The sequence below is a fragment of the Streptopelia decaocto genome (assembly GCF_964273445.1).
Source record: "Streptopelia decaocto genome assembly, contig: SUPER_24_unloc_1, whole genome shotgun sequence".
Taxonomy (NCBI): domain Eukaryota; kingdom Metazoa; phylum Chordata; class Aves; order Columbiformes; family Columbidae; genus Streptopelia; species Streptopelia decaocto.
In genome coordinates this window covers 125,640-143,516 of record NW_028117346.1, presented here as the reverse complement: position 1 = coordinate 143,516, position 17,877 = coordinate 125,640, and the positions used below count along the sequence as shown (strand labels likewise).

Here is a 17,877-nt window from a genome sequence, read left to right as displayed (position 1 = left end):
CGGGCGGCATCCCCCCCCCGCCCCGCACCGGGGCAGCGTCTCCCGCCGCTGCTGACCAGAAGTTGCACATGAATCTGCAGGCGTTTTTTTTCTCTCCCCTCGACGTATTGGCTCCGTTTATTAAATAATAATAATAATTAATTAAAAAAAAGGGGCAGCTCGCCCGGCGCTGTCCGGCCGGGGCGGGGGGTGGAGGGGGCGGCCCGTCCCTCCCCCGCTCGCCCCTGCCCCGCAGCGCCTCGTCCCTGCGAGCCAAAGGGGGTTCCTACATCTTTAAATGGGATGTAATATTTTGGGATGGGCTTTTTTCATAACGTCACTTCATTCCTCGCTCCTTTTTTTTTTTCCTTCGTGGTTTTTTTTTTTCATTTTCTCATTCTTCCTTCCCTCCCTCTCCCCGCTGCCCGTGTCTCGGATGGAGCCGCTTCCCCTCTAACTTCCCCGCTGCCCCCGCCTGCAGGCTGGGTGCGGACCCCCTCGACACCCCCCGGGCGAAGATGAGCCTTTTGCCTCTTTAAAACGCCCCCCCCCCAACAGACAACAACAACAGAAAAAGCGCTTTCTTTTCCAAGGGTGGGGGGGGAATTGCTTTTTATTTGTTTTTCATTTTTTTGGAGGGGGAGGTGAAAGTTGGACCCTTTTTATCTCCTCCTCGGCCCCCTCTCCCCCCGCGGGGCCGCCCCCCCGCACGGCCGCCCCCCCCCGGGCCCGCAGAGCCGCTCCGGAGGAGAGAGAGAAAAAACGCCCGGACCGCTCCAGCCTCCGAAATGACTCAGTAACTTTTACGCCTTGAGCCTCAGCCCTGCAATTTGCCACTTTCCCAGCGCGGCTCGGGATGTACTCGTCTCCTCTCTGCCTGACCCAGGTAACCCCCCGTGTCCCCCCGCTTTCCCCCCTTCGCCGCAACGGACTTTTACAGTTGCAGTGCAAAAAGAAAAGAGAGAAAAAAAAGAAAGAAAAGAGAAAAAAAAATACACCCCCCCGATAAAAATAATCATAACAGGGCAAGGGCGGGTTGGGCTGGTGTGGGACTGCTCGGATGAGCCGCGTTTCCCTCTTGGTTCCCCCACTCCGCACCTTTTTTAAGGTTTTTCTGGGTGTTTCTGGTGCTTTTAGGGGTTTTTCTGCCTCCACTTTCACTTGGGACGCGGGGGGGGGAAGGTTGCATTGTGGTTTGGGCTGTATTTCTTTCTCGCTGTGCCCAGAGGTGGGTGGCGCGGGGAAGCCGCCGATTTTGGGGTTGCGGGGGGACGCGGTGGAGGGTGAGGGGTCCCCGGGTGGGTTCGGGGGCGCTGGGAGGGGCTCGGCGCTGCGGGTTCGGCCTCGGCCGTGTCGCCTCTTGCGTAGCGTGAAACTTTTTCCTTCCCCCCCAGCAACCCGACTGCACATGGTGGGTGCAAGAAGGTTGGGGGGGTGGTTGGGTGGGGGGGCACAGGCGTTTTCTTCAAAATCCGCCGAGTTTGGGACAATTTGCAACTGGCTGCACCATGCTGTGCTGGCAGCAAAGGGGGCGGTGGGGGTCATGCATGGGCAGGGTGTGGGGGGCACCCCCTGAGTCTCCGGGGTGAGGAGTGATCTGAGCACCCGTCTGCGCATAGAGGTGTCGAGGGGCAGCCCCGAGCTGTGCGTGGGGACACTGGTGTCACTCCAGGCCACGCCGACGTGGCCCAGTGGTGCGCGGCAGGGTGGCTGTGCCAGGGCCCAGGTGCCAGCAAGGGGGGTGTCCCCAAAGCCTTCCCCCAAGCTGCTATGGCTGCAGTGGGGAGACTTTGGGGATCCCCCCTGCCCGCAGCATGACCGCTGCGGCTCTGCCTTTGCTCTGTCCTTATTGATCGCTGATATTTATTTAATTATTGAGCAGGCAGCTTCCCCCCCAGCTCGTAACCTCTTCCCTGCTGGCAGCCGCTGCCCGCTCCAAATCCGGCCTCGTGCCGCACCCCACGAGGGCTCCGCTCCCGGGGGGCTGCTGCCGGACCCCCGTGCCCGCACCAGGGGTTCTCCTGCAAGATCTCATCCCTTGGGCCGGAGCTGCGGGCAGGATCCGGCCCTACTGCAGGGGCTTGGACTCAGCTGCCCCTTGGGGGCTCAGGGGGTCCCCCCGACAGCACCGTGGCACCTGTGTTGTGCCGCAGGGCAGCACGGGGTCCGGCCTCAGCTCTGGCTCTCGCCGGCTGCGGCGCAGCCTGTGAGCCCGGTGGCCGCGCGGGCACGAGCGTGGGCACCGATGGGCATGGGCACGGTGGGCAGCGCTGGGGCTGCTCTAATGACCCTCAGGATGGTGCTCCCTGTTGTGTGGTTGGCTTGGCAAGGGTCACACCTCAATCTTTTTCTCTTTTTTCTTTTTCTTTCTCTTTTTTCTTTTTCTTTTTCTTTTTCTTTTTCTTTTTCTTTTTCTTTTTCTTTTTCTTTTTCTTTTTCTTTTTCTTTTTCTTTTTCTTTTTCTTTTTCTTTTTCTTTTTCTTTTTCTTTTTCTTTTTCTTTTTCTTTTTCTTTTTCTTTTCCATTTTTTCTCTCTCTCTTTTTCTCTCTCTCTTTTTCTCTCTCTCTTTTTCTCTCTCTCTTTTTCTCTCTCTCTTTTTCTCTCTCTCTTTTTCTCTCTTTTCTCTCTCTTTTTTCTTTTTCTCTCTTTTTCTTTTTTCTTTTCTTTCTTTTTTCTTTTTCTTTTTTTTTCTTTTTATTTCTATTTTTTCTGTTTCTTTTTCTCCTCTCTCTCTTTTCCTTTTTACTATTCCTCCTTTATTTTCTTTCCCTTTATTTCCCTCCCCTCCGTCCTTCCCATGGCTCCCCTGCCACCCGGTCTCCCGCCGGCGCTGTGCTGGCAGAGCCGCCGTTGCCGGCCGACAGTGCTGGTCCGATGCGGGAAGCCGCGCGGCCGCTGGCCGGGGCTGGCGGGAGCCGTTCTGCTCCCGGTCCCGTGCTGTTCCCAGCTCCTCGCCCGGCCGACGGGGGGGAGCTGGTTTTCCCCCCGCGGATCCCGGCCCCCGCCCTGCCACCTTTGCGCGGGGAAGGCTCCGGTTTCCCCCTCCTTGCCCTGGCGTAGCCTCAGCGTCAATCCAGCCCAGCTTGGATGGGATCAGACATTGTCTGCACCTACCGGATCCAGCCCCCCCACCGCTCCCCTCGCCGTCGGCCGAGCCGTTCCCATCCCACCCGCGCGGCGGGAGGCTCGCCCGGGCTCAGGAGCCCTGGATGGTGATGTGGATACATTGGAACGTGTGCGGGAGCCGCCCTGCCGCTGCCTTCGCGCATCTGCCCGCCGCTACCGCTGCCGCCGGCTCCTCGAGCCTGGCATGGGCGCTCGGACCCCGGCTACCACTCGGGCAGCCGCCCTTCCCGGCCGGAGCTGGTCCAAGCTGGGGCTTGGCAAAGCAACGGCACCAAAATAGCCCTGGCAAAGGCATTGTCCACAACACGGTCCTGGCCAGGGCTCCGGCTGAGTCTCCTGTTAGGCAAGGAGAGTGGCTTTGTGCCTTCCTCAGCTCCCTGGTCCTGCCTGGGGACATCCTCCTGCTCCCCCCGCTCACCTCGGTCCCCCCTCGCGGATAGGCAAGGAAGTCGAGGGAGCTGCCTGGATTAGCAGGGAAGCGGCTCCGGCATCGCCGCCACGCACGAGGCCTCACCCTGCCCACGGGGAAGCGGGGGAGGGCTCTGGCTGCCAGGACTCTGAAATAACCCCGGCGCTAAGCACCCGCCGCTGGCTCCACACGTGTGTCTCTTGGGAGATGCTGCCGGGGAGCCAGTGGTGGTTCCAGAGCCATAATGGTTATCCCTGGCTCCTGGGGTTGTGAGGGGCAGGTATTTGGGATGCTTCTGGGGAGGCAGGTGTGCAGATTTTACGACCTGCGATGCTCCTGCAAACCTCTGGCTCGTCTCTGCACCTGGCAGTCGCCCTGGGGCTCCCTGAGCCCCCCACCCTGGTACCCGTGTGCTGGGAACCGGCCTCGAGCGCAGCCGGAGCGGCGCGAGCCGTCGTCCTGCTGGGTCCAGCCAGAGACCTCTCCCAGGCTCCACGGGTTTGGGGGGCCCAGGAGGGAGGAGAGGGCTGCGCCGCACAGGCTCCTCACCTGGCTCCCCCCGCTTTGCTCAGGTGCATCCTTGGGGGCTGGTTTCGGTGCTGAGGCGACATGTCCACCCCACCCAGCTGAGAGCTGGCGAGCAGGAGAGAACCCCTGCACATGCCGTAGCCGGCGGCACCAAGTCCTAGCGGCTTTGGTGAGGCAGCCCAGCCAAGCTGGCCTGGCACAAACCTCTGTACTGGCAGCCGCCATCAGGACCCAAGGAAACGGGCACACCGCGGTGCCCAGGGGACACAGCCAGGCGGCGAGAGGTGTTATGGCCCCGTGTCCCAATCACAGCCGCGTCTCCTGGGTACCGAGGGGGACCTTGTCTCTCCCTGGCTGCCACCAGTTGGCTTTGCACATCACCTGGCTGCCACCACGGGCTTGAGCACGTGGCTGTGATGGGGAGCTGCCCGCTGGGCGCATCCCACCGGGGCGTCCTTTGGCAAACCTCCTTCCTGAAAGCCGTGTGGCTTTTCAGCGAGAGGGGAGCGCCAGTGCTCGCCCCCTCCACCAGTAGCTCCAGCGAGCTGGTTTCCAGCCGGGAGCTCGTATCGGCTGCCAAAGGATGGGAGCAGCAAGCAGGGCACGGCGGGGGGAGAGAGGGAAGGTTGCAACACACTTTCAATTCTCCCATCTGCTGAGTATTGTTTGGGAAAAACAATGAGGCCGTTCTTTAAATGCAACCTTCGGGAGATCCTCGCTTTCCCCATGGGGCGCCCGCCGTGCTGTGCCCGCCTGCCCCAGCTAGTCCTGCCCCGCTGCCAGGGCCCCCGCTGCTCCTGCCCGAGCTGATCTTAAATCCTCACCCGGGAAAATAGATCCTGGTTTAAGTGCGGCGTACAGGCTGGATTGCAGGGCAGGGATGTGCGGGCAGGACAAGGCCTGCTGCACGAGACATGCCATCAGGTGAGAGCCGAGCAGCCGGCTGTCCGGCATTCGTGCTGCACCACTCTCCACTGCGTCTCCTTGAACCTGGCTGGGGCCTTGCACAATAAATCAGCCGCCTTTCTCCAGCACGCCGAGGCGCCCACCGGTAATTCACCTTCCCGGGCAGCTCTGCCCTGCCTGCGCTTCCCCCCGTGCCCGCGGTTCCCTCCGCGTCGGGGCCGGGAGCGAACCCGCCGCGTGCCCGGCGCCGCGAGCATGCGCGCGCCTTTGCAGCCCGCTGAACAAAGCCCGGCCGCCGGGCCAAGCTCTCTGCCTGGCTCTCTTGAAGTGAGCAAGGAATAACTCGCTTTGGTACTTTTTTTATTCCCCCGAGCCCGGGTGGGCTGGGGATGGATGCCGGAGCCATAGCCTGCGCCTGCTTTGGCCGGACAGTTTCTTCCCCCGTTGCAGGGGTGGCCGCAGCGTGGCCGGTGCACGGACGGGGCAGTGCCGGTGCGGTGAGGCTCGGCGGCAGAGGAGCCGTGCTGGTGTGCGGCAAAGGGTGTGAAAGGCAGCTCCCCTGGGCAGCACCAGGAGACTGAGAGCCCCAGGGGAAAACTGCCACGGTGGCAGCAAGGGATCCATCCCAGGCCAGAGCTGTGTGTGGCGCGGAGGGCCTGGAGGCGGGAAGTGGGGGACAGTGTCCCCTGCCCTTGGGGTGATGGAGGCAGGTCCCTGCAAGGCAGGGCTCCCTGCGGCTGGCCAAGTATGGGACAGGGGACATCTTGCCCTGCCCGCTTGTCAGCTTTCCTTGCCCAGTGCCAGCCTTCCCCATGCGTGTCCCCTGGACGCTACGGAGCCCTAGATGGCAGGGATGGGGACGATGGTGATATGGGGAGCGTCCCCACGGTCCTTTGCTGGAGGGGAAGCAGGAGGACTGGAGAGGGACAGGGTATCTGGCTGCGAGGCTGGCTGGCTGCCGGCCGCCCCCGCCGGGCTGTGGCTCTTCCTGCGCAGGGATGGTGGTGCCGGCACTGAGCGCGGCCGAGGGGGCTGAGTGCTCGCCGGAGGGGCGGGGGGCTCCCGTCCCCCCTCAGTCCCTGCCCCTGGCCTGGGGGTGCAGACAGGGCCTCAGGGTGGCAGGGGTGTGATCTGCTCCTCGGGGACCCACAGGGCAGAGATTGTGGCACCTCGGGGAGTGCCGTGCAGGTCAGGACAGGGCGGCAAAGGTGACAGGGAGCACCAGGGCATTGCTGGGTACTCAGCCCTGCCACACTGAGCTGGCACCACGTGGCGTCACCAGTGTCATCCTCACGTCACGGCTGGGGGCTGCTGGCTGTGCTGGGCCCGCAAGGGGCACAGCCTCATGGGAGGTGCCCACTGCAAAACCCTTGTGGGTTTTGGGTACCAAAGAACCTTTGGAGGTTTTGGGTGCACCAAACTGGCACAGGGAAGAGCTTGAGCTCGCGCTCTCTCTGCCCTGGCCAGCTGGGCACCAAGAGACAGTGTCACCCTTGGCGAGGGGGCTCGGACCCCTGGGATGTGCCAGCTGTAGGGTGGGGATGTACAGGATCCCCACAGGCATCCCAGAGCCTGGCTCGCTCCTGGCGGGCGGCTGGGCTCACCATCCATCAAGTCAGCCCCGGGCAGGCATCCCCCGCGGCCGCGCCGCGCCGTGCCAGCTTGGCCGGGACCCAGCGCCCTGCGCTGGCCGCCAGGGCCCGGCGCTTCCCAAGTCCTGGAGAGGAGCTGGGAAAGGATCCCACAACCCAGGTGCGGCCGTGCTCACGCACTGGGGGACCCGTGGCCCAGCCCCTGCCAAGGATTGATTTCTCAGTTAACTCGCCACTGCTTTAAAAGCGCATTAATCCTCCCTTCCCCAGCCAGCAGCCAAGTCTAATCAGCATTTTGGGCAAAATCCCCAGGTCCGGGCTTCAGGCTGCCTGCTGTGGGCATCACCCCCAGGCAGTACCGCGTCTCCAGGACGGGCTGTGGCACCCTCGGGCTGCGCTGTCTGGCAGAGAAATGCCGGGGTCCGTCCGTCCTGCTGACCCCTCTTCCCTGGGAGTTTGTTCAAGACCATGGCCAGGTGGATTTTTTTAAAAACTGGGGGTTTTAATCTTGTTTTTTTGGAAGGCTTTTGCTCTCCTTGCAAAGGGCCCCTGCATTCCCTTCACGGGGAAATGGTATTTGACCGGCTGTTGTCCAAAAAAAACCCCCAACATGTTTCTGATCATGAAAAACCAAGAAATATTTTTGCTTTCAAAGGAAAAAAAAAAACCCAGAGAGAGAAGTGTTGATTTTCCACCCAGACATTTCCCCTTTCCCCAAACCAGCCCCAAAATGAGAGGCGCCGCTCCTCCCTCCTCGCCCAGGGATGCCGTCCTGGGGGCACAGCCCTGCTGGGGACATGGTGGATGTCACCCAGGCCTCACCCAGGCATCAGCGAGGGTGGCGGCAGCGCCAAGCATGTGCCCGGCTCTCTGCGCAGCCCCCCCTTGTGCCGGGTTGGGGGGCTGCCGGGCGGAGGGGGTGCTCTGTCGGGGAGCCACCGTCACCCTGTTTGCTGCAGAGCTGCCCGCCCGCCTCGCCCCGGTACCGCGGGCAGCGGGGCTGCTTTGTCCCGCAGTTGCTGGGTGGGAGCTGTGATGTGCCGGATCCTGCACCCCTCTCCCGCCGTCCCCTGGCTCCTGCCCAATGATTCGGGAAAGCGAGACGGCGCGGGCTGTAATGTGACCCCTGCCGCGCTGCACCACAAAATCGCCTTTAGTAACCTGTGCGCCAGGACAGGCGAGCAGCGCGGCGTGAATACCAATGAAGCGGCACTGGCGAAAAGTGCAGAGTAAAGGGTTTTTGATGGAAATGGCATTGCACGAGAAAGAGAGGGAGCGTGAGCGTGCACAGGCGCACACCTGGAGCCTGCGCCGGCCCGCCAGCCGGTGCCGCGCACACGGGCGCGCCGGGGCACACGCGTGTGTGCGCACGTGCGGCCTGGGAGGTTGGGGTGCAGCGGGGTGCCGGGGCCGTGCCGCCCCGGCGAGGGTGAGGTCAGCGGGATGGGGCTGAGGGAGCGGAGGGGGCTGCGGAGCCCCGGTTTGCCCAGGCGCTCGATGGGGCGCAGCGCGGCTCGGGCCATCGTCTGGCTGCGGGGACCCCGTCTGCTCCCCCAGCCAAGCGCCGCTGATCAAAGCGCGGGCGGCAGCGAGCGGGCCTGTGCGAGCAGCGCCCCTGGCCGTGCGCCACCCCACCTTCCCGCTCCGCTCCCCCGGGAGTTTGTTAAACAAATTTCTCTAATTGCACAAGCCGAGGAGTTTGTTGAAGAAAAAAGCCGGGGAAATTCCCCTCCTCTGGGCCACCCCTTCCCCACTTCCCCGGGGACATGGGCGGAGAGCGAGCGGGTCCCTCCCCACAGGTGCCCCCCCCCCGGCTCTGCGGGAGGCTGCGACCCCGACGCCTGCGGGACGCAGCTGCAGGGTGTCCTCAGGTCACCCCTGCCGGCGCGGGGACGTCCCCTGCCCGACCTCCTCAGCGCTGGGTTGCTCACGTCCCCTCTCGTCCAGGCCCTGGGGTCAGACCCTGTCACCTAACACAGTGACACCTGGTCCCGCCGTCTGCCCTTGCCGGCTGGCGTTCTCCATTGCTTGGCTGCGTCCCTCTCTGGAAATAGCCTTTGCGAGGCACCGTGGGCAGCCCCTGACACCGAATCCCGTCGGATTAGCGGGCGTATGGGATAAAAGCCCCGGCTTGGCGGCAGCTCTTTACCAGGTGGGGGCTGTGGCGGCAGCCCTGCCAAGAAGTGAGGATGCACGGCCGGGCACCTGCCCCAGATCCCGCTGAGGTCATGGCTATAGATAGCCTGGGGGGTGCAGGGCTGAGGGCAGGATCCGTGCCTGCCCTCACCAGCTCCTTCAGGAGCCCTGTGGGCTCGGCAGGGAAGTGCTGCCAGGGGACCGGGAGTTGCTGGGGGGGAGGGTGGTTTGGCCATCGCGGGGTGACAAACTGGTGCTATAGGCTGTGACCCTGTGCCGCCACCGGCGTACCCGGCCCCACCGAGCATCGCCCAGCGCCGCCGTGCCCTCTCCATCCCCAGCCATGAGCCGGGTTCCTCAGCCTGGGGCTCCGCACCCACCGCAGCGACTGGGGGCGGCTTTGCTGTTGTTTCCCACCAGGTTTCCTTCCTGAGCTGCTTTCAAGTGAAACTCAGACTGGGGCATCCCCACTGCTGGGGAGCACTCATGGGTGCAAAGCCGCTGGGTCGGGGAATGTGAGGCCGCGGTTCACCCCATCAGGCTGCCCGGTCCCGTTGTAAAAGCGGGTATGTGCCCCGGGTGCCCCCGCCAGCCCCACGGGGCCCCGGAGCGCCGGGGTGGCTGGCGAAAGCGTTGTTGATGAGAGCACTAAAAATAGTGTGGAACTGGGATCTTAATGGGACTTTGTGGGAAACCTGGAAACATTTTCTCATCTCTGTAAATGAGTCCAGATGCATTAGCGATGACTGCATCGCATCCTGAGGTACCGCCGGAGGGAACCGGGACGCGCTCACCAGCCTCCTCGCCTTGTGGTGGTGAATTGGTTGGAGAGGGGAGCTGCCAGCAGCAGTGCTGGGGCCGAGCCGCGGCCTCGCTGTGTCCTGCGTGGGGCTGGGGACAGGAGGCAGCGGCCAGAGCTTGCCCAGCATCAGCGTGGTGAGGACCCTGCCCGCTCAGCCGGTCTCCGTCCTTGAGGTTTCTGTGCCCGGTGCCCATGGGCGCACACGTGGGCGCTCGCAGCTCTACGTGTGGCGGAGACCATGCGAGCGTCCCTGCGCTGGCAACGGTGCCACGGCCCCCAAACCTGGGGGCTTTCCGAAGGCCCCCAGGGCTTGGAGTAGGCAGCGGGGGGACCGAGGTGACATGGGAGGCCCTCAGCCCATGTCACCCCCAGTCCCAAGGCCGGTGGTGCTGGCAGCCCTGCACCCCACTGGCACCCCGCTGCACCACACCATGGCGTCAGGTTTCCTTCTGCTCTGCCGCGAAGCTGGCGGCTGGGCTATTGGCTCCCAGAGCGCCCAGCCCCGCTCGGGACCTTGGACTCTCCCAGGGGATGGCTTGGGGCCAGCCCGGGCAAGTAGCCCGGGGCCAGTGGCTCGTGGACTCCAGGTCACGAGGCAGGTTGGCACAGTTGTCTCCACGGTATGGTAGTGTCACTTAGCGGTTACAGCAGCAGCCCAGGAGGCAAGGACAGTCCCACCCCATGCCTCAGTTTACCTCCACATGGGGATCAGCACGAAACATGGCAGAGGGGCGCTCATCCCCGTGTGACGAGTCAGTGATCAGGTTGGGCAGGGGGCAAGGGGACCAGGCCAGCGGCCCCGCTGGGCACCGCTGGAACCCGATGTCCCAAACAGAGCCCCTTTGTCCGGACCAGCCCCCACTCCTGCCACTTGGGAGGCATCCAAAACCCTCCCGAAATAGGACCCGACCAGGCTCAGCCTTTGAATCTCCCCAGGAAGGCTCTGCTGAGCTGCCAAAAGCAGATGAACCCCCACCCCAGTTAAAGCGGTCCCATCCTTCAGCACTTGGGGTGCGGGATCCGACCACGCTTGGGGCAGTGCCGAACCTTTGAGCACACCCTTATCTCCCTTTGCTCTCCAGGAGAGCTTGTCCCTGCCCTGTGCCTCAGTTTCCCCATCCCTAGGTGGAGGGTTCTGGCAGGTGTCTCCAACCCCACAGGGAGCCTGCGAGATGCCGGCACAGAGGCTGAACCGCCGGCATGTCTGTGGCACAGCAAAGGCGATGGGGCTGCGCGGGGGCCGTGAACTCTTCACTGCCACAGCCGTGGGGGCAGCCGATCCTCCTGCAAGGTCGTCAGCTCCTCGGTGAAAGGCCGGGGCTATTTTTAACCAGTGACTAGCTCCGGCCCACTAGGGATTGGATTTGCAGCAGCGTGAGCACCGCGAGCCCATCGTGGCGCTCCCCATCACCGGGTGTAGAGACACCCCCAGTGCCGTGACCCCCCGGCAGGCACCCAGGGCAGGGAGTTGAGGACCCGTCTCTGCACCCCCACAGCTTTTATGTTGCATGATGGAGGGAGGGAATTAATCCCCCTTGGAAAGGCCAGGATGGAGCAGGCAGGGCTAAAAATATGTTGGGGAGGGAAATAAAACCTTCATCGGGGGCCAAAAGCCAAGTTCACCCCTGGGCTCACCCCTGAGGGGGCTGAGGGGACCATGCCTGGTCCCGGCTCCCTTGGTGCTGAGTGGGGATGCTAAGCCAGGGCTGCCTGCCCTCTGCAGCACATAAATGGTGGTGCCAGCCCCAGGGTGTCTCTCCTGCCTCAGTTTCCCTCTGCACTCCTGGGGGTGCAAGCTGCCACTGGCCCTGCGTCACAAGCCAGCAGCTCCCTGCTGGAACCCCATGGTGCGGGCGAAGCTCTGGGACCTGGGCACCGCTCGAGCCCCACTGCCCCACAGCCGCCATCCAAACCGCGTGCTGGGAGTGACCTGGGCACTGCTCGAGCCCCACTGCCCCACAGCCGCCATCCAAACCGCGTGCTGGGAGCAGGGGGAGCAGGGGGGAGCAGGGGGAGCACGGGGAGCAGGGGGAGCACGGGGAGCAGGGGGAGCACGGGGAGCAGGGGGAGCAGGAGGGAGCACGGGGAGCAGGGGGAGCAGGGGGAGCAGGGGGAGCAGGAGGGAGCACGGGGAGCAGGGGGAGCACGGGGAGCAGGGGGAGCAGGGGGAGCAGGGGAAGCACGGGGAGCAGGGGGAGCAGGGGGGAACAGGGGGAGCACGGGGAGCAGGGGGAGCAGGGGGAGCACGGGGAGCAGGGGGAGCAGGGGGAGCAGGCCACCCCCGGGCCCCGCACTGACGCAGGGCCAGGCGGCCGAGCTGGCAGTGCTGGGGCCTGTTGGCAAAGCTTTTTCTTTTTCCAGTTCCATAAAACATTTCCTTTCCTTGGAGCCCCAGGGGGGTTTCGGCTGGGAAGCCACGTGGCCCTGGCGCTGCTGGCCATGGGATGCTTCCCGGGGTGGGGGGATGTCTCCTTGGCCGTGGGCTGGGTCCTGTCCGCGCTCCCCCCGTGCTGCTCACAGGTCTCTTCCCAGACCCCAGCAGCCGCTCTCGCATCGTCTCTGCTGCGGGCTGGCCCGGCGGGTGCCATGCCTCAGTTTCCCCATCTTCGCAAAGGCAGCGCCGCACCCTGGGGGCTGGTGGGGTCACCCCGGGAAGCGGCTGAGCCCACACCCCAAGGGGTTTGGGCAGAGATGGTACCTGGGGGAACTGAGGCACTGGGGATGCAAGTGCATCCGCAGGAAGGTGCTCCCAGTGCCGGGTGTCCCTCCCCAGCGCCCTCCCGGCTCCTCCGCCCAGCGGTGCTGGCTGTGCCGCCACTAGGTGCCGTCCCCATGGCATCTTTACCCCTTCCCTGCACCCTATGCATGCTGCTCCCCAGTTTGGGCCCGGCAACACCAATTTTTGCTGGAGATGGGAGTGCAGGTGGGCGAACAAGAGGCAGGGTGATGGGCACACGGTTGGGCATGCACTGTGGTGCTGGAGAAGCTCCCCCCAGCTTCAGCCCACCCGGGCCAGCCCGGCTGCGGCGGTGCTGCCTCCCCAGGGAGGGCTGTGCCGGCTGGCGCGGGCCCCGGCGGGGCTGGCACCTGAGCCCAGGGCTGCAAAGAGAGCTGCTTTTCTTCCTGCTGTTTTCCAAAGCAACAGGCAGATTCACTGTCTGCCACGGCCTCGCATGACCTGCGGCGGTGGCCTCGGCGCGCTCCCCACGCCCCCGCTCGCAGCCGCACCACCTGCGCGGGCGAGCGCCGGCATCGCCTCCCGCCCCGGCATGTAGGCGCAGGCAGGTGGGCACCGGCCCGGCGTGGGGTGCCGGCAGAGCCCGCGGCGCGGCAGGGACCTGGCTGCTCTGGGGGGGCTCAGAGGACCCAGCAGGGCCGTTCTGGGCAGCGCTGGGTGTGGGGAGCACAGGACAGCTTGGCAAGAGGTCCAGGGCCACCGTGACCTCATGCATGTGGCGGCCACTGGGTGCTTTATTAGCCCATCTGCTGCATCCCGGTCCCATCCTGAGTGGGGCTGAGCATCGAGGCAGCAAACGAAGCATGAGAGAGCCCCTTTCTGGCCTTGTGTCCATCCTGGCTGACCCCCCCAACAGGGTGGCCGCATCCAGAGCACGCTGTGGGTCCGGTCCAGCCCGTATGCAGCCGTGAGCTGTGCACAGATGTTGGCTGGAGGATGCTGTTGGCTCCAGGGGTAAAAAAAGCTTTGGAGGCTGTGGCGAGGAGCTGAGTGGAGGTTTCACTGTGTCCTGCCTTCGCCTCTGCCCGCACCGGCAGTGCCGGCAGGGCTGCCGGGGCGCTGGGGCTCCGTGCCGCAGCGCGGGCTGCAGGAGGGGCTTTGCACGTGCGGGGTCGGGTTGTCCCCCCCAGCTCAGCAGCTGCTGCCAGGAGCTGGGGATGAGCGAGGCTGTGACAGCTCCTGCCTGGGCATCTCCGGCACAGGGCCGGTTGTGCGCAGGTGAGGCCAGCACAGCTCGTACAATCACCAGCTGCCTTCCCGGGCGCTTCAGCTGCCGCTGCGCTCCGTCCCGCTGCCCCGTGCCCGGCGTGCCTCAGTTTCCCTGCTCCGGTATGGCAGTGCTGCTCAGCAGCGCCAGGGAAGCCTCGTTAGGACTTGCCAAGCGCACCGGGAAACCTGGCTGCGCCGTGCCGGTGAAGAGCAAAAATTATGAATAAGCTCTTGTTAATAAATACTTTATGATGAATCCAAATAGATTTCCTCCTCTGGAGCAATTATTGTAAAATGGGCTCTAACACTGTGCAGGGCCAGCCCTGGGAAGGCCTGGGTGCTTTTCAGGGCCTAAGTGCCTCCTTCCATCCCCTCTAATGAGCACTTCCCAGTCATTTGCATCTGTCTCAGCAACAGGTCTCATTACCAGGTTAACTTATTACCAAAAGCCGCTTCGGTGAACAGTTAAAAGAGGCTACCAGAGGCTTTGCTGGGGCCGCATGAGAGCGTTTCATCCGTGCCGAGCGTGCCCGCCGGCTCCAGCGAGGGGAAACGGAGACTGGGGCGAGGAGCAAGTCGTTGCCGTGCCCCGTTTGGGGGCTGGGATTTTGAGATTTTCAGGATTACCGGAATCTCTCCGCTGCCAAATCTTCCCATGGGGGCATGGCGGCCAGCGCCGAACTTGCCGGCCCTGCCCGGGCTCGCGTGGCCGCGGGGAGCGGGCCCTGGCGGAGCAGCGGCTGCGGCAGCCGGCAGCGGTTCGGAGGTGTGCGCTGGCTGGCGGGGAAGCTCAGCATCCTTTCACAAAATAAACCCTGTGTGGTCCCTGCAGGGCCGGGATGCGGCGAGGCTGCCTCACGTCGCTCCCTGCCTGCACTGAGATGGCATCCCCGCTCCTCCCCGGCGCTGGGGCCGTGCCGGTGGGAAGCAAAACCCCCTGCCAGGGTGACTGTCCCTTCCTGTTTCCCTCCTCCTCCTCTGCGTCCCCCTCCCATGAAAACTGCTCGGGAATTTCCTGAGGAAACATTTTTTAATTGGAAAATTCAGAGTGTTTTGTTGAGCCCAACCTGTTTGGACGAAGCACTTGAGTGGAGGATGCTCGGGGGCCCAGCCACCCCGTGCTGTGCTGCCCGGCCACGGTGGCCATGCCGGGGGCCGTGTCGCTGTATGGCACCGAGCATCCCCCACCACAGCCAGGGTGGAAAGTGCCCGCCGCGGCCGAGCAGCCGGGGTGCAGAGCCCCAGCGCCGGCTGAGCCTGTAGGGACAGGCAGGAGCATGGGGAGAGGCAGCGCCTTGGCTGTGCCCCCCAGCTCCCTGGCACTAAAGCCCAGGCTGCCGGAGGAGCTAATCCTGGCACGGCGTGCCTGGCAGCGCACAGAGCATCACTCCTTCCCCTCCCTGGTCCACAGCAGGACTGACAGCAGGACAGAGCTGGGCTTGACCTGTGCCTCAGTTTCCCCTCACAGTATCTGGTGTGGAAAGTCAGTGCTCCACCAGTGCCTGGAAGGGGGGCGTGAGGGGGGCCCCGTGCTGGGGCTGGCAGCACCCCAATGCAGGCGTGCTCTTCCCCGGGTCATGGGGCTTTACAAGCCCAGGCTGGATGGGGCCCAAGCACAGGCTCTGCTGCCAGATTCCCATCCGGAAATGCCCCGGGAACAGCCTCGTCTGGGGTATTGCAGCACGTCTCTGCTTCCCAGCCCCGCAAAGGAAAAACAGCAGCAGAAACACTTAACCAGCCCTCTGCCGGCACTCGTGCTGCTGGCTGCGGCGGGGACTGGAGGCAGGGACAGGCAGAAACGGCATCCCTGCCTTTGCTTTCTGGAGTGGAGCTGGACACCAGGCTGGCTGGTGTCAGCGGGGGCCGTGTGCCTGGCTGAGGGGCTCGCTGGCTGCTTGGTGCCAGCAGCGTTTGGGGGTGCTGGGCACCCCAATCCTCTAGCTTACCCAGCTGCAGCCATCCCGCCCGTCCGACAGGCTGTCCTGGTGCCCCCCAGCCACCCTTGCCTGGCCCCGCTAAAGCCGCTTAACTCCGTGTGGCATCTCAGCGCGGGATAAGCCAGGCGGGAGGGAAAGTTGGCGAGGGGCTGATCGGCTTTCAGCGCAGCTCCCATCCCACCGTAATCCCGGGGAGCGGGGGGGGTCCGTGATCACTTCAGGGGCACCAAGGGCCATAGGGGCTTCTGCATGCAATGGGTTTTTGGGGGATTCCCAGATGTGGAGCCAAGTGGGATCTGAACATCCGTGGCACCGGGAGGTGGGGGGGAAGCCAGAAAAACTGGGGCTCGCCCTTGCCGCCCTGTGGCAGGCACTGAGCGTCCCCTGGCCCTTGCAGCAAGGGTCCCATATCCCTCTCCCGACAAGGGTGACCTGGTTCTTGCCCAACCTCCCTGCAGCGGTGCCTGGGGTGGCACTGCCTGGTGGGAGGGCAGGGATGGGGACAATGGCACAGTGTCCCCCACCGGCCCTGCAGACAGCCCTGCTGCCGGCTGCCTGTGGAGGGTGGTGGGGCCGGGGGATGGCAGCAATTTGTAGGGCTCGTTTGAATAATCGGCCACCAAGGAAGATCAGCTGCCCACCGCCCCAGCCAAGTATTGTTTTTGAAACTCACTGCTGCTTTTTTCAGCTCCTGTCTTACTTTTCTTTGACCTTCTTCCCTGATTTAAGACACATGCCCAGCCCCTGCCCAGCTGCACTGAATTAGCAGCTGCTGCTGGGGAGGGAACCAGACCCTGCGGCCCCCGGGGGTGCATCTGCCCTGGGCACAGCCAGTGGGGACGGTTCCGCCAGGCAGGGCTGGATCCCCAGGGCCAGGATGGGTCCCTTGGCGGGGCTGGGTCCCCACAGGTGGGAATGGCTTTGCCAGCAAGGGTGCGTCCCCTGTCCCTTGTGGAGTGTGGGGGGACACCTGTGGGGTCGCAGCTCTGGTGAATCCGGGTCCAGAGTGGGGGCTGTGTCCAGGTGATGGGTCTGTGTTGGCAGATAACGAGATCTGTGCTTGGTGGGACTTTTGGGGGGTTGGTGGGGCTGTGCTGGTCATTGGTGCTGCCGTTATTGGCATCTGTGCTGGGTTCGGGGGACAGTGGGGTCTGTGCTGGGATGTCTGTGCGGGGTCGCAGCGGGGGCACCTGTGCTGGTTGTTAGCAGGGTTCGTGCCGGGGGAATGAGTTTGGGGTTTCTTAGGGGCTGTGCAGGGGCTGTTTTGGGGTTAACGTGGCCTGTGCTGGACTTGGGGCTGAGCGGGAGTTAGCAGGGTCCATATGGGGCTGGTCCCTGCTGGGACCCTTATTCAGGGGACACTTCCCTCCAAGCAGGGTCACTTTGGGACAGGGCTGCTTGGGCCGGGGAGTGGCCCCACTGCTCTGGGATGAATGGGACCAGCCATCGTCTCTGGAGCCGCTCGCCCCATCCCACTGCCAGGGCTGAATCCTCCACAGCTCCTGCCGCCACCAGCTCCCGGGTCCCTCCCTGAGCTGCGCCCGCCCTTGGCGCCCTCCCCGCTGGGGGTGACCAGACCCGGGCACAACCCGCGAGCTGGGGCTGCCACCAGCCGCCCCCGCCTGGCCCTGGCTCACGGGACTGGGGCGCCAAGCTGGGCTCCTTCCTCCTCCACATCATCCACCGTGAGGAACCCCGGGGGTCAAATCCTGATGGATTTGGGCAGGATTTGGCCTTCACGGACCAGCTTGCTGCCGCCCTGGCAATGCACAAGGATGCTTGGCCCCCTCCCTGCCATTTTCCAAGCCACGCTGCTCCCTGCTGGGAGGGGTCCTGACACCTCCCTGTCCCACGGGGGGCGTGTGGGCCCCCCAGCCTGGAGGCACCGCTTTCCAAAGCGGGGAAAGAAAAAAATAATGGGATGCAGGAAGGAGGATGCACTTTCCTTGTTTTCTTTTGGGCCCAGACTCATCCAGCAGCGCTCACCAAATGGAAAAAGACAGTCAGAGCACGCCTTGTGCACCGGGCCCAGCGCCAGCTGCCGGGCTGGCCGCAACTGGGGCAAACTGGGGGAGTTTCCCTTTGGTCTGAAGGGAGCGGAGAGGTTCAAGGCACTTGGTGTCCGTGCGGGAGCAGCCGGGATGCCGGGGCTGTGCGTTACCCGTCCCCTGGGTGCTGCAGTCTGGCAGTGCCTGGCACCGGCGCGGCAGCGCCGGCGGGCGCGGTGTCGGGTGGGATTTCTGCGCCTGTCGGGGGCAGATCTTGGTGTGGGTGGGAAGGGGAGAGGGTCCGGTGCTGCCTCACGCCACTGGCTCCAGCCACCCCCACCAGGCTGCTGACCTGGGGACGCTGCAGCCGGTGGGACCTATGGGGGGCATCCCCCTGCATGGGGAGGGGTTCCTCATTGCCGGCGAGCACGTGCCTGTGCCACAGCTCTTCCTCCTGGTTGCGCTGGGATGCAGCCCAGCAGGCGTGTCCCCAGCGGGTCCCCGCAGGCTCCTCGGCTGTCCTGGGG

At 64.2% G+C, this 17,877-nt stretch overlaps 1 protein-coding gene across 3 annotated transcripts in view; it reads left to right on the top strand.

The window, feature by feature from the left end:
- The first annotated feature begins 383 nt into the window (after nucleotides 1-383).
- The window catches only part of NFIC (nuclear factor I C), a 40,609-nt gene continuing 23,115 nt past the window's right edge, over nucleotides 384-17,877 (top strand). Inside the window, exon 1 of one of the 3 annotated variants that reach the window (XM_082076422.1) lies at nucleotides 384-865. In XM_082076422.1, the coding sequence (XP_081932548.1) occupies nucleotides 836-865 (30 nt within the window). In that variant the 5' untranslated portion in view covers nucleotides 384-835. The remainder of the gene's footprint in view (nucleotides 866-17,877) is intronic. The other 2 variants (XM_082076424.1, XM_082076423.1) reach the window with 2 other exon arrangements.